This window comes from Prionailurus viverrinus, chromosome A3 (assembly GCF_022837055.1).
Source record: "Prionailurus viverrinus isolate Anna chromosome A3, UM_Priviv_1.0, whole genome shotgun sequence".
NCBI classification, from domain to species: Eukaryota; Metazoa; Chordata; class Mammalia; order Carnivora; family Felidae; genus Prionailurus; species Prionailurus viverrinus.
Window position 1 is genome coordinate 124,851,202 of NC_062563.1, and position 17,210 is coordinate 124,868,411.

Here is a 17,210-nt window from a genome sequence, read left to right on the forward strand (position 1 = left end):
CAAAGTCTTCACTTGTAGAAACAGGGATATTTCTATTTTTTTTCTAAAGGGACCAGCATGGGAAATTGTAAAGGAAAGCAATTCTTCTTTATTATCTTCTTAAGCAAATATTATTATTAAACTTATTAATATTATTAAAATAATATTATTTAAAAATTATTATTAAGGATTCTGCTTTGAACTCAGCCTAGAAATCAGAACCATGCACATGAAGCAGGCCATTTGGTAATCACTTCTAGGCTGCAGTAGACTGGTGATGTCCTCAAAACAAAGCCATCATGGGGATTCGTGAAGTCGGAAGACAAGTGAATCGTTTAAAGATAAAACACTCCTACTTTAGACCCTCGGATCCCCATAAGATGGGGGTTTAATAACATAAATGACTGTTTTGAAAAGTGCTTTGACTCCATTTTGCCAAATGTTTACTTGGGTCTTTCCATCTTATCAGTTAAGTACCCAGACTTGGCTCCAGGACACCTATCCTGTCCAGTAATAGTGGGGTTCACACATCCTATTGCTTCGCACAACTCTGTGACTTCACAGCCCAGAAGCATCACCTGAAGTACCCCTGCTGAAATTCCACCCACCCGTTCGTCCATTCAACCTTCTAACAAACAATTGTTCAGTACCTCTTAAATGCAATGATCCAAGGTATTCGCTTTGGAGGATTTGAAGATGCATTACTCCTGCAGACAACTGACCTTTTTCAATGCAGAGACAGTGCCAGGAGCATTTAGTCTTCTTAATTTACTAGAAGTAAATCTCAGAACAATACAGCATGCTGTTTAAGTAAGAAATTTCTCAGAAAATCACTTCTCTTGCAGGAGGTTGAGTCAACGACTGAAGGGAATTTAATTAGAGCTTTAAATGGAGATGCAAATAGGTTCTGATACCAGGAGAAAAGGAAGAGGTTGAGGCAAGTGGCAAGACAAATAAGTTGCATGCCATAAACCTCCAGTCTCACTCTTAGCAGCTCCAGAAAACACTGTTCAGACCCAGCAGATGCATCCAGAAGACCTGGCATATAGCAAAGTACCCTAAAACAGGTGGACCCCATCAAAACTTTGACTACATGGTAGGTCCGCTGGGAGGAAGCCTCAGCCCTCGGTGCCACTTGCTGTTTCTGATGTTTGGTAAAGACACTTGCAGGGAAGGAGACCAGCTGTGGGCAGTCAAGAAGAGACAACACCATCTTAGGACCCAGAGGCCTCATGGCTGCCCACCCCAGAAGCACCGACCTTCAACCTGGCCACCCCAGGCAGGGCCCTACAGCAAACTCCTGCTGCCAGTGAGGCTGGTGAGGGCTGCTACCCTAATCCCATGGCCTAAAGCCTTCCATAGCCCAACTTCCCACACTTTGAAAGAGTTACTCAATATTCAAACGTCTGTTCTGTCTACTGTCACACGGGAATATTTCTCAAGGCAGGGGCCTTTAAGGACACCTCACAATGCACACATTGAGGTACTATATACTCCACCTGGGAGTGAAGCTCACCTTGTCCCTTCTCACAGGCAAACAGAATCTGGAGAGCCACAGGCCAATCAACAAACCAAGTTGGAAGTCAAGGGCTGCAGCAAGTTACGGATCTCACCGCCAGAGGGCAGCCCTACACAGGTGCGCAGTGTCTCTCCCCATTTGTGAGAGGAGAAAACTAAGGTTGGAGGAGGGTTTAGCAACGCGCACAAGAAGTACAGGATAGATCCAGGCCCAGAACCCCAGCCTCCCACTTCCCAGCCAGCACTTTCCCACTTGCCCCCAAGGTGTCAGGAAAGGGATGTTTTGGATGGTTTATGTATCTTTATTTACAGTCAATGAAGTTGGCTGGTCAGAGCTTCAGCATCTCTCCCCACGCCCCATGGGATCCCCCACAATCCCTGGGATGCCCTAACCTTTTTTTTTTTATCTTGAACCACGGGGAGAAATACATTGCACATTGCAACCCTCATTTAGTATTCTATAGATCATACACAAAACTGAAACACATTTTTTACAAAGTAATACCTATATTCCTAAGACAACTGTACTTGTCCTATGTCTTTTTTTTTAATGTTTATTTATTTTTGAGAGAGAGAGAGACAGAGAGAGACATAGAGCATGAGTGGGGCAGGGGCAGAGAGAGAGGGAGACACAGAATCTGAAGCAGGGTCCAGGCTCTGAGCTGTCAGCACAGAGCCCGACCTGGGGCTCAAACCTGTAAACCATGGGATCATGACCTGAGCTGAAGTCAGATGCTTAACCGACTGAGACACCCAGGCGCCTCCTATGTCTTTTTTTTTTTTTTTAATGTTTGGCTACATTAACTTCACTGCCCACTAATTGGTTGCCAGTCCTAGTTGAAGGCTGGCCTGAAGAATGGCCCTCCAAGGAAAGTAGGACACTCAAGTCCAATGTAGTGTCATCCTTTGTATGATCTGGGTGTCACAAGAACTTAGGAGGGCTTCTCCAGTTGAAGAAGGAGAATAACAGGCAAACCTTGGCCTAACATTCAGCCTCACTCCGTCCGTGGCATTCTGCCATTCATTCCCTCAGCAAACATGAAGCCACCACCAAGAATTCAGCCCAGTCCTGAGCCAGCCCTGCCAGACAGTGATTCCTACCTGCAGACATCCCTGGGGCCAGCCTTCCCCTGCAGCCTGCAGGTCCTAGAAGCCATGTAGGGTCCCCATTCAGAGGCTCTGTGTGAAAAAGAAGACAGGGATGCAGGGGAATAATCTGAGGCCAGAGGGTCAGAAGATGCTCACAGCCTAGGGGCCTCACCAGGCTAAATCTGCAGCAGGAAGTTTTTGACTAGAGGCCAGAACCTCAGGGGAGGAGCCCAGAGGCAGAGCCCCCAGGATGTTCCCTCCTGTAGCCAAAACATGCCTCCCCCAGACTCAGGCAATAGCCCCCTCCCCCTGGGGGAGGGCACAGCTAATAGATCTGCCCAGAAAGTGCTTTCTGACACTCTGCCAAGTATTTCACTTGCTCAATTTCATCCCCTCACTCCTAGCATGTTATTTTATGAAGGAACTCAAAGGAGGAGACATCTATCACTGATCAACCCTCAAGTGATCCTCCAGTCCATCTTGAACCCAAAAGCGGTTCTCAAATCCAGTTCCCTGATGTCTGGGAAGATTCCTGGTGAGGTCCCACCATGGGACTAAAGCTTCCAGCGTCATCTCTGATGGGGCAAAATGCAAGACAATAAAGAAAATTCTCCAAACCCTGACTCGGACAGGGAGCCCTAGGGCCAGGGCTCTGCCCCCTGAGGATGCTGGTTCCACCCCCAGCATGGGCCAGAGTCCCTGACTTCCCATCACCTCATGGTTCTGCAACTGTGGCCCGAAAGAGAAGAAAAATGACTCCAAAAGAATTGAATCAGTTCATTGCAAGTGGTATTTATTGGGTGTCTATAGGGTACAAAGCAGTGAACTTAGCATTGAGGGAAGGAAGATGATGAGTTCATCCCAGTCCCTGACTTCAAGTTTTTCCAGTCTAGTTGGAGAGCTAAGCCAAGCATTGGCTTGGGTAACACCCCTTCGAGGAGCCTCCTGGCCTTGCTGGTTCCCACTCTGTTCCCTCCCTGAACCCACACTTCACTCACCTACTGTAGGATTGCATGTATCCACTCACCTGGTTGCTGCTCAGATAGAGTGTCACTCCTTTGTAAGCAAGTCAGAGACAGGCTACCTGCTGGCTATCAAAACGAAGGAAAGGGCCATGAGGCAGCTTCTATGAGGTGGAAAAGGAAAGGAGTGGCTTCAGCTCTCAGGTCTCTGGAAAGGAACACAGCACTGTGGACAATTTAATTTTAGCCCACTGTCAAATTTATATAGAACCAGGAGATAATAAATCTGTGTCGTTGTGGCAATCTGTTATGGCAGCAATAGGAAGCTAATGCAGATGTTGGCCCTTTCTTTTGGAGCCGGTACCCTGTTGACATCCCTCCTCTTCAGAGCAAGAGGAGAGAGACATCATTATATGAGACAAGGCAGACTTCTCTGGAAAGCCAGCTCCACAAAGAGAATTATCTAGTTTTAGTGGGGAAGGAATCAGGAGCTGGTTCTTGGAGAGACAGAGGGAGGTGGCCAAGGGAAATGTGAGCTGGCAGAGGAAACAGATCCCTAGCCCACCCACATGCAGCCCAGGACCAGGGCACCTGCGATTGCATGCCCAGGGAAACGTGGACAGGGAGCACCCTAACCCTAGAGGCCCCCATACAAAGCAGGCACGCAGCTGCCAGTGGAGCCGGCAGCCTTCTAATGAACCACGTGGCCCTGGGCAAGAAGCCACCGGGGTGGCAAGTGGTCACATGTGAGGCCCCCGGTTCTCCCATGCTTCCCCTTGGTTGCAAAGCCATGAGGTTCTGATACAACACAAGTGAGGAGGAGAAGCCACGAAAAGTGACAGATACTATACATCAACTATGTCCAGGGGCCGTTTTACTAGATTTAGTTGTGCTGTCGGAAGATAGGGAATTATGACCTCTCTTGTATGCCTTCACAACCCGTGAAGCCCTGGACCAGGCAGGGCCCAGGAGTGACAGCAGGTACAGGGGTAGCACTCTCCTTTCTGCCCTCTCTCAGAACAGACTGGCACTGCTCACACCTCCCCACCCCTCTCTGCAAACAGGGCACAGGGTGGGTCATTGGTCCTTTCAAAGTCCATGACCCAAAGGCGGGTCATGAGTCCTTAGTGAGTAAGTAACGCAGAGGAGGGTGAATAACTGAGCTCTGACTCTGAGGCACATTTAACTTCAACCATCCTAGCAGCAATGCTGGCTCCGGGGTGAAAGGAGCCTCAGGGAACCAGGATGGCTTCTGTGGTCATCAGCCACCAGCCCTGGCCAGCTGCACCCAGACATCATCACACTGGTCCACGCTGCCACTCTTGTGCCACTGCTATCACTGGGGACCCTGGCACCCAGTCCCTGCCTCCCTATGTCATGTCACAGCCACACCTTCTGAGTGCTGACCCCTCCTTAGGGCATTATCCTGGGGTGGGGGTGGGGGGGGGGGGAGGGGGACTGGGCATCCATTGCTGTTCCCAGAACCCAGGGCCTCCTCCTGCCCCATCCAGACTCCAGAAATCTCCTTTAAGACCTGGTGGGATGGATGATGGGGAGTGTCTCCTTCTTTAAGTTTAAGGTGGGATGGATGATGGGGAGTGTCTCCTTCTTTAAGTTTCCTTCTTTAAGAGGGAGGGAAAAATGTCTCTCCCTCCCTCTGCCTCTGTCCCCCCTCCCTCATTCTCTCTCATCTCTCATTCCTCTATCTCTATCTCTTTCTGTCTCTCCCTCCCTCCTTTTCTCTCTCTCCTTAAACCCTCCAGGCTCTAGCATAATCTTGTCAATGGTTTTAGACATTCCGGAAACAAAATCCAGGAAAGAGAGTGTCTCACATACGACTTGTGCTTTCAGACAAGCCACAAATCTCCCCTGAGGAAAGAAGCTCACAGGCTGCTAACTGCTTGAAAAGGGGATGGAAAATGGCAAAATACAGGGAGGGACAAAAACACAATTAAAATGTTAAAAGGTTGCCCTGACACAATAAAAATAATAGCCATCTTTTTGCAGCTATTTATTTAATAACTCGTGACCCAGGGCCCACTCTGTGCCAGAACGGTGGGTGCTGGGGTACCGTGGTCCACACAGAGGCTGGGCCCCTCTTTTCACAGGCTTTCCTTCCGGGAAACTTCAGACCACAAACTCTTAAACAAAGAAACGAGGAAGCATCCATGCCATGCAGAGGACAGGGCACTCAATGGCCCAGAGCTGGTGACTGCATTAGACGGTGGGGCCGGGTGGGGGCACGGGGGTCAAGGTCAGAGGCGGCCCCTCTGATGTTTACACCTAGACCCAAATAATAGATGACACAGATAGAACAGGACTCACCTTTTATGTGCTGAGCACCTTCCATGTGCTGTTCTATTTAATTCCCACAGCTGAACTATGGAATCTACCTTGTCTCCATTTTACAGATGAAGAAACTGAGGTTCGCAGAGATTAAGTTTCTGGTCTGAGATAACACAGCCCGCTGCAGAAAGCGAGGACCAGGCAGATGTGCACTCTATCTGGCTGTAAAGTCACATGTCCCCTACTCTGCTAGGAGAGACTAATTGCATCCCTCTTGGAATTTTCCCAAATGTTCCAGACAGAAATTTCTTTCCCACTAGGTGCTGACGTTTCAATCTTTCCTCCTCGGTCCCCTGGAAAGGGCAACCTGCAAGGCGGTTTCCATGCCCACCACCGCCTCTCATGGGAGAGGACGAAGGTGTCCACCAGCCACGTGGACTGGCCTCGCTCTCGCTGCCTGCCGCCCTTCTCACCGGGGCGCTGGCCTTCTTGCCCCTTCCCCTGGGACCCAGACCGTCCCCCCCCCCCCGCCCCCACCCCCTCCTGTACAGCCCTGTCCCACAGGCCGGTAGCTGGGACAGAACTAGACCTGCGTGCTGAGAGGAGCCTCAGTGACTGGCCAGTGGTATTGAAGCCTATTTTTATTCACAAAAAAAAATCTGTTCTGTATTTTATTCAGCTTTGGGGCAAGGAGAGGTCAACTCTCTTCACCTCTGCTGTAAGATGAGAATACGGCAGGAAATGAAATGACAGGGAAGCCAGCCCAGGAGAGGGAGAAGGGCAAATTACAGGGAAATTAAAAACCTGTGTTCAGATCAGAGTGGAGGGTGTCAAAGCTCCCCTTCCAGGGGGCCCTCCTCCCCAGGCCGCGGGCCAGCTAGATGCCTCGCTTGACAGACTCCACGTGACGGCCGCTGACTTGGATGCTGGTGGCCCAGCACAGGTGCCACCCGTCCTAGCCTCCAGAAGGAGGTCCTGGCTTCTGCCCGCTACACATTACCTGTGCCTTCCCGCTCCACAGGGTCAGTGGAAGGGACTTCACCAAGGAGCAGAGCCCGACAGCCGGGTGTGCCGGTGCATGGTCTGCCTTCGTCCTCATCGTGGTTCCTGAGTGACTTCTGTGAGCAGGGAACAGGGTCCCCAGCCATCAAGTCAAATGCACGTTAGTTATTTGGAACTCAGATTAAGCAGCTCTCTGTTCCCTTGCTCGCGCAGAGGCATGACTTCAGCTCTTACCTATCCTTCAAATGCCCCTCCTCCACATAGCCCTCCCTGAACTGGAGCAGAGACTATGGTTTTGGTCTCAGCATCCCAACAACTGGAACATGCCAGGCACTTTTCCTCCTGGCCTGCTGGGTGCAGAGACGTAATTTTAATTGTAACCGGAAAATAATCACCGAGCACCTGTTATGTGCTGGGGCATGCTGCTGGGTCTGGGACACAGCACAAGTTTCTGCCCCCAGAGATCCAACAATATGGCGGGCTGAGTAACTGCGCTCAACTCACTGTAGCAGGAGGCCGGGAGGGGAGGGCAGGACTGATGTTTCCACCAGCCGTGGGAGCCCAGAAGTGAGAGGATCCGGCTCAGCTGATTGGAAAAGGAGGCATCGCAGCGAGGCCTTAAAAGGTAGGCAGAATTCTGTTCTGTTTGGTTTTGTTGGTTTATTTCGTTGCTAAAAGAAAGACAGTGGCGGAGCCCTGGAGGAGAATGGCATCCCAGGAGGAAGGGAACATAAGCAGAATCACGGGATGGAATGCATAAACCCTGGGGGCGGGGAGGTTGGGGAGGGGGGGGAACAGTGGGGAGAGCTGTGAGTCAGTCTGCTCCGGCTGCCTCAACAAAATACCTCACAAGGGTGGCTGAAATGACAGAAACTTATTTTCTCACAGTTCCAGAAGCTGGAAGTCTGACACCAAGATGTCTGCAGGTTGGTTTCTCCTGTAACCTCTCTCCTTGTAGACGGCCACCTTCTTCCTGTGTCCTCACACAGTCTTCCCTCTGTGTGCACGCAAGTCTGGCACCACTCTGTGTGTCCTGATCTCCTCTTCTTATAAGGACACCAGTCACCTTGGATATAGGGGTCACCTTGGATATACAGGTCACGGCCTCATTTTAACTTAATCACCTCTTTAAAGGCCTTATCCCCAAATATAGTCACATTCTAAGAGACTGGGGATAGGGACTGGGGATGTGAATTTTAGGGCAACATGATTCCGCCCCCACAGCCAGCATGCTTGGGGAAGAGCATGCATGGACAGGAGGAGCTACATGGTAGGGAGACAAGGAGAACCTTAGGTTGAGGGCAGATTTCATAATCTCTTGAGCACAAGACTAATTAATTCATTTGGTTTTTATGCTAAAGGTTAGTGTTGCCAAAGCATGTCCCATACTCTGCTGTGTGCTAATAGATGTTAAGCAAACAAAAAGACACAGTCCACAGCCAAGTCTGGGAAACCAGTGCCTTCCCTGCAGGTCTTTTCAGGGCCCCTAGGTGGGCCAATGTGTGTTGTAAATCCTCAAGACAGAAGCAAGATCACAGAAGCCAATTTTTTTTTTTTAATTTTTTTTTTCAACGTTTTTATTTATTTTTGGGACAGAGAGAGACAGAGCATGAACAGGGGAGGGGCAGACACAGAATCTGAAACAGGCTCCAGGCTCCGAGCCATCAGCCCAGAGCCCGACGCGGGGCTCGAACTCACGGACCGCGAGATCGTGGCCTGGCTGAAGTCGGACGCTTAACCGACTGCGCCACCCAGGCGCCCCCACAGAAGCCAATTTTAAATAACACCTAGTGTGACAAATACTGTAGTGAGCACTACTGAAGGTCTTGGGGAGCCGGAAAGATTTTTGAGCAGATGAGAAATATGATCAAATCTTAAGTTGAAGTCTATTGCACTGGGGTTGAAAAATCTTGACTGTCAGAGACAGTTGAACACCAGCAAGGGGGCATGGGTAAGTTCTAGAAGGCTGGGCTTCTGTGGGTAGGGTAGCCTATGACTGAGCAGAGCTCTCTGGCATTCTAGGAAGCTGTTCTGCTGCCTCATCACCCTTTCCATTCAACAGGTATGAATTAGGCCCCTACTGTGTACAGACTCTCTGGTCTCCCAGCCTGCTGGCCCCCCAACCTAGAGAGCATAGCCCAGTGCTCACCTCCTCCCTCACTGTCTGTGTCTCTGGGCAGGTTTTCTGTCTCATGTGGATTCGGGTCCGAGGACTGACAGCACCAGCCATCTGGGACCTGATACCTTGGCCCCTCTCTCCTTCTCTTTAATCACACAAAAGACCTAGGACACGTATTAGGGTAACTAGGACAGTCCTGGTGCCTCAAGGCTGATCTGAGGTCCCGCTGCTCTGGCCCAACAAAGCAATTACAGGGAATTCAAATACATTCCTTTTGGAACACAGACTTCTATTTTCCGGTTCCCAGGCGGTATAGACACATACCTGGAGGCAGTCATTCTCAAGAATTCAAGAGGTTCAGTCTCAGCTGAAGTCTCGGGCAGATTGCAAGTGCTGATTTGGGGGAACTGAGACCCAAGCATCGGGCCTGGGCAGAGGAGACTGGTTGGATGAGAGCAGTAATGAGGCCGCAGCTGGGTCTTTCTAGTCTTGCTCCTCAGGGGGAGGGTGGAGCCCTGCAGGAGAGGGCCAGGACCCAGCGGGAGGGAGTGGTGTGCAGAGCTGGAGGGGCAAGCATGGCAGGGAGCAGAGAGACCTGGGGTTCAGGGCACTTGACTGGTAGTAAAAAGCCCCCTCTGAGCTACTCCCCCAGGGCTGCTAAGAATCTAAGTGACATATTTAGATGTAGCGGTTTGTAATCGGGGACTTTTTGATGCAGCCCCTTCCGTACATTAAAAACTTTTTTTTTCTTTTTCTGCTGTGCTTTTGTCAAGTAATATATATGATTCATACCCCTGTCTATTACCCAGCCCCCAAGCCCCACCTGGGTGCAGAGGGAGCTCTTTTACCCATATTGCTAGTAATTACAATTAAAAAAAGAAAGAAGAAAGAAAGAAAAATGAAAAGAAAGAGCTGAGTATTTCACAGGTACCTTTTATACCACTACAACATGTCCCTATGTCAAAACGGTCCCGTCAAATTATCAGGTGTCTTTCAGGGTCGAGGGAATTCCTCTTGCCCTGCACCCCCCACGCCTCAGCACCCACAGGCTTCAGGAAACTGGCTAAGGCTCTGGGGTGAGTCTGGCCCTGAGGTGGGAGAGAGCCCTCCCCCCACCCCCCCACTGCCCTCACTGGGCTTTCTTGGTCATTCCTGGGTAGCTTCACAAATGAACAGCCTACCTCCATCCAAGTACCCTTTCCTCACCCAGCCAGCCACTGGCATCTTCTGGGGCTTATCCACAAAGGTTCCAACAGCAGAAATGTACACAGCTGTTTCTTCCTACTGGGACCCATCTTCCCTCCGATCCTATGGGGGAAAAAAAATTAAGTACCCTGCCTACTACCAGGAGCTTTTCCTTGCCACAATCAAGCCAATGGCTTTGGATGTCCCAAGTGGCACAGAAACCTGAAAAGACAGCAGTCCCTTGGGCCCACATCCCCTCCTCACAGTCTGTGACCAAACACCACTACCTTGCAAATGGCAGGCGGTACAATCTGGTTCAGCTGCTGCCTCAGATAATCCCACGGGACCGACCTCCTGAAATGTGGCAAGAGCTCTGCGGGCTCCCAATCTTGACCTTTCATCTTGGCTCCAGGCAGGGAGCATCCTTCCCCAGACCTTAGTTTCTTCATTTGTAAAATAAACTCTACGATTCCTTCCAGTTCCCAGAGTCTATAATCCTGTTCTCCTATGGTTGAACATATGTAATGTTTTGTAATGCTTATTTTGGGGGAAAGAGGTTTTTGTTTTTGTTTTTGTTTTTGTTTTGGCTTTGAAAGTGTAACTTCAGACTAATAGTCCTTTTGGATGACATCACGCTAATTCAAGGCTAAGTGAATAGTTAAAATATCGCTGTAGCATGCTTTCTATGGGGAAAAGAGAATGGGGAAAATTCCTGTCCCCCAATACATATGTTTCGAGCACAGACTTTCTTTCTCAGCTTTACTTCTGAAATGGAATTTTGCCCCTTTCTTCCAGACTAAAGGGACCGGTCAGGGGACCCCCTCCTAGGTCCGCCCAGAATGCAGATGCTTAGGGTTCTCAGCAACAGGGTCAGGGGGCAAACAGGTGGTGAAACAGGAAGTGAGTGAGTCTGGCGACAAAAAGAAGAGACCAGACTTCCAACCAACAGTGCTTTGCCTCCAACAGTGTGCTTCCCCAGGGCTACAGCTCCTGGAGCTCTGGGGGAGCTTTGGGCAAGCTTCGCACAGCTGCTGGGGCCAAATGGGGGCAGATGGCCATTTAACCCTTTGGGCATCAGCAACACCGCCTTGCAGCTTTGAGACCTGACCCATGCCAGGGCCAGGGGGCGGGGGAGCCAAGAGGGCAAGCACAGTGGTACCAGCAAATGTGAGCTAACCTACATTCTGTTTTGGAAACCAGTTGATATGAAATAGAGTCGGATTAACGTGGTTGATCAATGTAAGGTGTTGCTACTGAGAATGTCAATATCTACCCAGACATTTCAGGGTTTAATGCCAAGAGAATGCTCTGAGAGGCAAAGAGGCAAACAGGTACTTGAGCAGACTTCAGGCTATTGAGCAGGGTAGGTGATATTGCCCAAGACCTTAGAAGTTTCACACTGTGCCGTAATTACAGGCTGTGAAGTAAGGCTGGCTGGGCTTCAGCGGGGCAGAAAGCTCTAGTATTTCAGAGCCTCGAAGGAGGGCAGGCTTTGCTGGCATATGGAGACTGATGACTTTTGGAGGCTCAGGAGCTATTTTCAGGCCTTTTCTGATGTGAGGCCAGGAAATCATGCTGTGCCCCCTTGCTTCTCTCTGCAACTGGCCAGGACATCCCAGGAACGGACCCCAAACTCCAATCGTGAATTGCTAGGTCACCAGAGGACACCAATTAATCAGACTATTTACAAAATCCTGTCATCACACGCCAGAGGGAGCAGGCCAGCCGATGCCAGTGACATTCTGTGGATTTCTTACAGCATGTTTTGCCCATCCTTTTCTTATTAAACATTCAAATCCTCTTTACGTCGCCTAAAACAGGACTCTGTTGTCTGCTCACCCGCTGAGTGCCAGTAATCGAAGACACATGCCTGGAGCCACACTAGACTGGATGTCCCCAGGGCCCAGCTCTACTACACTGTTCACAACGCACACAGAGACACACACACCAGGCACGCATCACACAGATGCTGCCAAGTCAGAGCCTCCCCCGAGACTCAGTCTCTCAGCCTCAGCCCCAGAGGTTTTAAGCTGTCCCTGCAGAGCTGACCCACTGTGGCTCCAGTACAAAACAGGTGTTACTACGGCAGGTACCACCCCTTTTTCTGTATGGACAAACTGAGGCCCAGATGGAAGAAGCAGGTGGCCCTAAGTCACAGAATCCTGCTTAGTAGTCAGGCAAGATTTAGGGCTAAAGCAAAGATAGGTTTCTGTCCCTCCCCACAGCAAGGAAAGGCACTCTTCCTGGCCTGAGGGAGCCCCAGCAGCCTGGGCCTGGCCTTAGTCTCTACCCCAGTTCGGAGACTGACCACTGATCACCACTACCTTCCTTACACTCACCAAGTCAGTATGTGGCAAACCCATGACCTTAGCTATAAAAGCCACATCTGATGGTGTCCTTCTTGCTCAAAGGTTCAGAGCCTGGTTCTAAGTCTTAACAGTGCTGTGCAGAAGCTGGCTTGTCCTGGCTCCTTGCCAAATGTCACAAATCAGGGATTTTTCTTTCCTTTTCTTTTCTTTCCTTTCCTTTTCTCTTTTCTTTCCTTTTCTTTTATTTCTTTTCTAGAGAATGATTTATCAGTACATCACTGCTTGCCAGACAGGATCACTCTGACTTCAATAAGATCCCAGGCCTTTGTGAGCAGAGGGGATTTATCTAAGGGTTCATGGTTGTACAAACTGAAGCTAACTCTGGTAAGCTCGAATACGATTTTTAGGAAGGATATCCAGTAGCTTACAAAATCCATAGGAAATATGGAGAATCAGGATCAGGAAACAGGCTGGCATTCAGGGGGACTAGGCGGAGTGTGGCAATCTGGGCCATGGGAGACTCAGCCTCATGCTGCTGGATGCTCATCACGGTCCCTGCAGCCAGCGGGCCCTGGGCCTGGACCTTTGGTGAATTCCACCTCTGCCAGAAAGAATTCTAAGTAGCTTCTGCTTCTAGGCATCTTTGACTCCAGTTCCGAATGGATGCGTTTGACTGGCTGACCTTTAGTCATATATCTGTAACCCCCAGCGGTCAGGGTTTTGAAGAGAATTCTCAAACCATTTCTGCTTCCCTAGCAGGAGGTGGGAGGTTCACACCTAGCAGATTTCCCAAACAGACAAAATACTAAAAATGCTTACTATAGAAACACTCTCCTCAGACCTATAGACTGATGAGTTGATTGGTCCAAGAATCCTCCCCTCAAATCTGCTCCCACCCTGACAAGAATGTTTCCCCTCCTCTTCCCACTTACTTGGGATTTTACAACCTAAATCTTTCTTTTAGCCAATAAAATCCTTCTTTGAAATGGAATAACCTTCCCCATTCTTCCAGGGCTCAGGTGGCATATTAGTCATCAATTGAATCTGAAATTTTCCTTTTACATCCTTGATTCAGCTCAACCAAGAGAGGGGGAGCCACTCGTAATCACATAATTAATATGAGTTAAGTGTGGATACTCCAGAACAGCAGGTAACCCAAGAAATATTCCCATGTGGCTTTGGGTTATGATGTATGAACTTTTAATTATAAAGAGAATTAGAATTGCCTATGTAAATTGTGACCACACAATCACTGGAGATAGGGCTGCCATAGTGCACAAGTTCAAGAGTGTCTTTCAGCCTATAGACTATAAAATGGATGGTACCCCTTGTGCACTGCACACCCTGTGCAACTGTATAAGGTAGCCCTGGTAGAAGCTACTCAGGGCTTTCTGGACAAGAAGAAAAGATAGCTAGCAAGAAACAGCAACCAAAGATCACATCAAATTGATCACATCATTGGGAGAGGAGACAGTACAAGATTTAGTATAAAAAATTTAAATATACACACAGCCCACAACTATAGTAAAGGATCTTCACATTCATCCAGACCCACCCTAAATATGTATAAAAAGAATCAGAGAAGGACCAAAGGATTTCTCACTGTTAATTATGCTTATGAAAAACAAAGACTGGGACCGTTTTATTATTTGAGGATGAGCTGGTGGGAAGGGGGCGGGACTGCTGGCAGGCAGGTGGGAGCACACTGAGCTGCTCATCAACCTGCCCTTCAGGCTGTGAAGTCACAAGGGGGCTGAAAGAAGACAAGCACATGGCTCACCCTGCTTCCCCAAAGGCATGTTCCTTTATAACATGTGAAAGGAACTTAGGGAGTAACAAGTACCCGATGCAGGAAGACTTTGGTCTCTAAGTAGTCCCATGTTTGCAGCCTGTTGTTGATTTTACTCAGAACTGAGGAGGCAACTCACCACTTTTCTCTTGGAGGCCGTGGTGACAGGCCGGTCTCGATTTTCTGGTCATCCCGGCAGCCCACGCATGCTCAGTAGGAGTCTGAGCTCGGCCAGGCCCAGGCTACACAGCAGACCTCAGGGCCATGCAGCAGGGACTCAGGGTGAGGAGGCATGAGGGCCCATCAGCCTCACAGCTGAGCTCTCTAGTTCGGCTGGAACCAAGCTGGGCTTGGACCTCTGAGTCCAGAGAACAAGCCCTTGGCTTGTGGTCACCAGATCTGGGCTCCAATCCTTCTAACCACTCAGCTCACAGAGTGGCTGAGAGAGCCCCTTCCCTTTCTGGGCTCCAGAGCGAGGCTACATGAGCTCTTCCTCCTCCCTGTCATGGCCACTGGAGTTGTCATGCAACTCTAGAGACTGACATCTGACCCATAACTGCACCCACTGAATGGCACCAACCCAAGTGCAAAGATACATGGCCTTGTGTTCCCTTGTCCCTCCTTCTGCCACTTCCCAAAGTCCCATTCCAGGAGAAAAGTGGTCAGAGTTGCCTCCTTAGTTCTGAGTAAAATCTATCCAGGCTCCTGGTAACATGCCCTACCAGGATTAAACACAACACGTGAAGGCAGGTAGGTACCTGAAGAAAACACACAAAAAAATATTTGATAATCCAGCAGGGCGGGAATGACACAAAACCTCCATATCCACAAAATATGAGATTAATAAATTTGACTTGATTTCCATAGCAAGAGGAAAAATACCAAACAACAAACGAAAAGATCAAGGGAAACCTAGGAAAAGTATTTGGAACTCATATCATGGGTAAAAGATTAATTTACTTAATACTTACAAAGCTGGTGTGGTGTTTGAGGGAGTCTAATAAAGAGCATCCTTTTTTCCTTCTGAAATTCCAAACCAACTCGTAGTAGGCACAGGAGTAGGAGGATGAGGACCCAAATATCAGCTTTGTACTGACAGAGCTATTGGGGAGCACGACTTCGGTGGGCAGACCATGGGTCTCCTCATGCTGGGCCCCAGGGTGAAGATCTGCCCAGTAGATCACAGGTTCTTCTGCCATGCCTTTGTTGCTAAGCTTACCTCATGGCCAAGGGCCCCCAGGAGCACCTGTACTATGCCAGCAGGCAATCCGAAAGGGCAGGGGGTGAGAGGTAAGGAGTATCCACTTCCTCCTCCCAAACTTACTAATCAGACCATTTACACTTACCGATGTCCTTTGACTTGGAAATATAAACCCATGGAGTAGGCAAATTCCCTCCTCTCTTCCAACAAGTTCTAACATATCAGTAGAAAAAGCCATAGTACAACAGAAAAATGGGAAGAATATGGGGGCAAGTCCCCAAGACTTGAGGGTCTGTAAACAAATCAGGCTGGAGGAGATGCTGTCTTAGATCCCTCTGGGCCCAGAAGACGAGTTAAAAATTGATCTCAAGACTTGTCTTAGTCGGCTCGAGCTGCTATAGCAAAATACCACACACCATAGACTGGGCAGCTTAAACAATGAATATTGACTTCTCATGGTTCTGGAGGCTGGAAAATTCAAGATCAAGGTGTCAGTAGGTTCAGTGCCTGGGAAGGGCCCTCTTTCTGGTTTGCAGACAGCTGCCTTCTTGCTGTGTCCTCACATAGCCAAGAGAGGGCTCTGGTCGCTCCCTGTTCTTGTAAGGACAGGAATCCATCATGGGGGGATCCACCCACATGACCTCATCTAAACTCATTAATCCACCACAGACCCCACCTCCAAATATCATCACACTGGAGATTAGGGCTTCAACATATGAATTTGGGGGAGATGCAAACATTCAGCAGGGCTAATAGACAAGTAGAGCTGCTGAAAACCATCTTGAAAGAGTATACTGTGCTTATCACACACCCTCGTTACAGCACCACCACCCCCACTCCCTTCCCTTCTGTCTGACCACCTGCTTGCTAGCTAAAGGCGTGGACTGTGATTCTGGGGAACTCTCAGTCTCTCTTCCAAGTCTCCATTCCCAGACCATTGCGTAGCCTGAGCCTTCACACCCATTCTTCAGGGAGAGTGAGGACTTTGAGCACAAGCCAGAGGGTAACTGGAAACCCCTTTACTCTTGTGGTTCCCAGACCCACCCCCCTGAGGACCTGCATATTCCAGCTTGTTATTGTACTCATTCGCTAAAGCCAAACAAAGAACTTGCACCTGAAAAACACTGAAACTTGTATGGTACTTGGAGTTCCAGGGTATAAAACTGGAGGTTAATCTTACACTCCCGCACAGGGGAGAGAGACGAGGAACCACAGGAGTAGCTTTCCAAAGCACACAGCTGGCCCTGGATATCTTCCCAGCTCTGCCGGAGGAGGAAGGGTGGGTTTTTCCCCAAGGGCCAAGCAGCCAATGCCTCCCCAGGCAAGGGGTCCAGCCAGAGGAATCCCATAGCCCAAGGTCCCTGGCCATCCTGAAGCCTGGCATGCAGGTCTGGTGGGAAGTTATGGCAGCCTGGATACCTCCTACCACCAGCCCTCTTAAAGACCATGGCTTATGGCCCTCGTGACCATACAAATCGCCAAAAGAGACGCCTAAGTGATCAGTGATCCAAGCATCTATTACTGCTCAACAAGCCACTCCAACCTGAGAGTGTTAAACAATAATCATTTATTTTTATTATTTTCATGGTTCCAGAGCTCAGCTAGATGGCACTCCTCCGGGTCCCTTGCGTGGTTGTGGTCAGCAGAGGCTGGGGCAGGAGAAAGTCTTGAGGTTTCCATACATCTAACAGACAAAGACACCGGGACTTCAGCTGAACATCCCCAGCATGGCCTCTCCACATGGTCTGGCCTCCCTTACTTAGCCTTTATT

At 49.4% G+C, this 17,210-nt stretch overlaps 1 protein-coding gene across 12 annotated transcripts in view; it reads right to left on the bottom strand.

The window, feature by feature from the left end:
- Nucleotides 1-2,547: 2,547 nt before the first annotated feature.
- The window catches only part of LOC125162118 (uncharacterized), a 102,898-nt gene continuing 88,235 nt past the window's right edge, over nt 2,548-17,210 (bottom strand). For 3 of the 12 annotated variants that reach the window (XR_007150899.1, XR_007150898.1, XR_007150897.1), the window contains 2 exons: nt 10,137-10,263; nt 8,554-9,516 (listed from right to left, as the gene is read on the bottom strand). Coding sequence is in view for 4 of the 12 variants with exons in the window: in XM_047852707.1 (XP_047708663.1) it covers nt 9,204-9,516; nt 10,162-10,263 (415 nt within the window). In the remaining 8 variants the exon portion in view is untranslated. Of the gene's footprint in view, nt 2,677-3,613; nt 3,713-7,316; nt 7,903-8,553; nt 9,517-10,101; nt 10,264-17,080; nt 17,124-17,210 lie in introns of those variants that run through there. The other 9 variants (XM_047852707.1, XM_047852706.1, XM_047852698.1 and 6 more) reach the window with 6 other exon arrangements.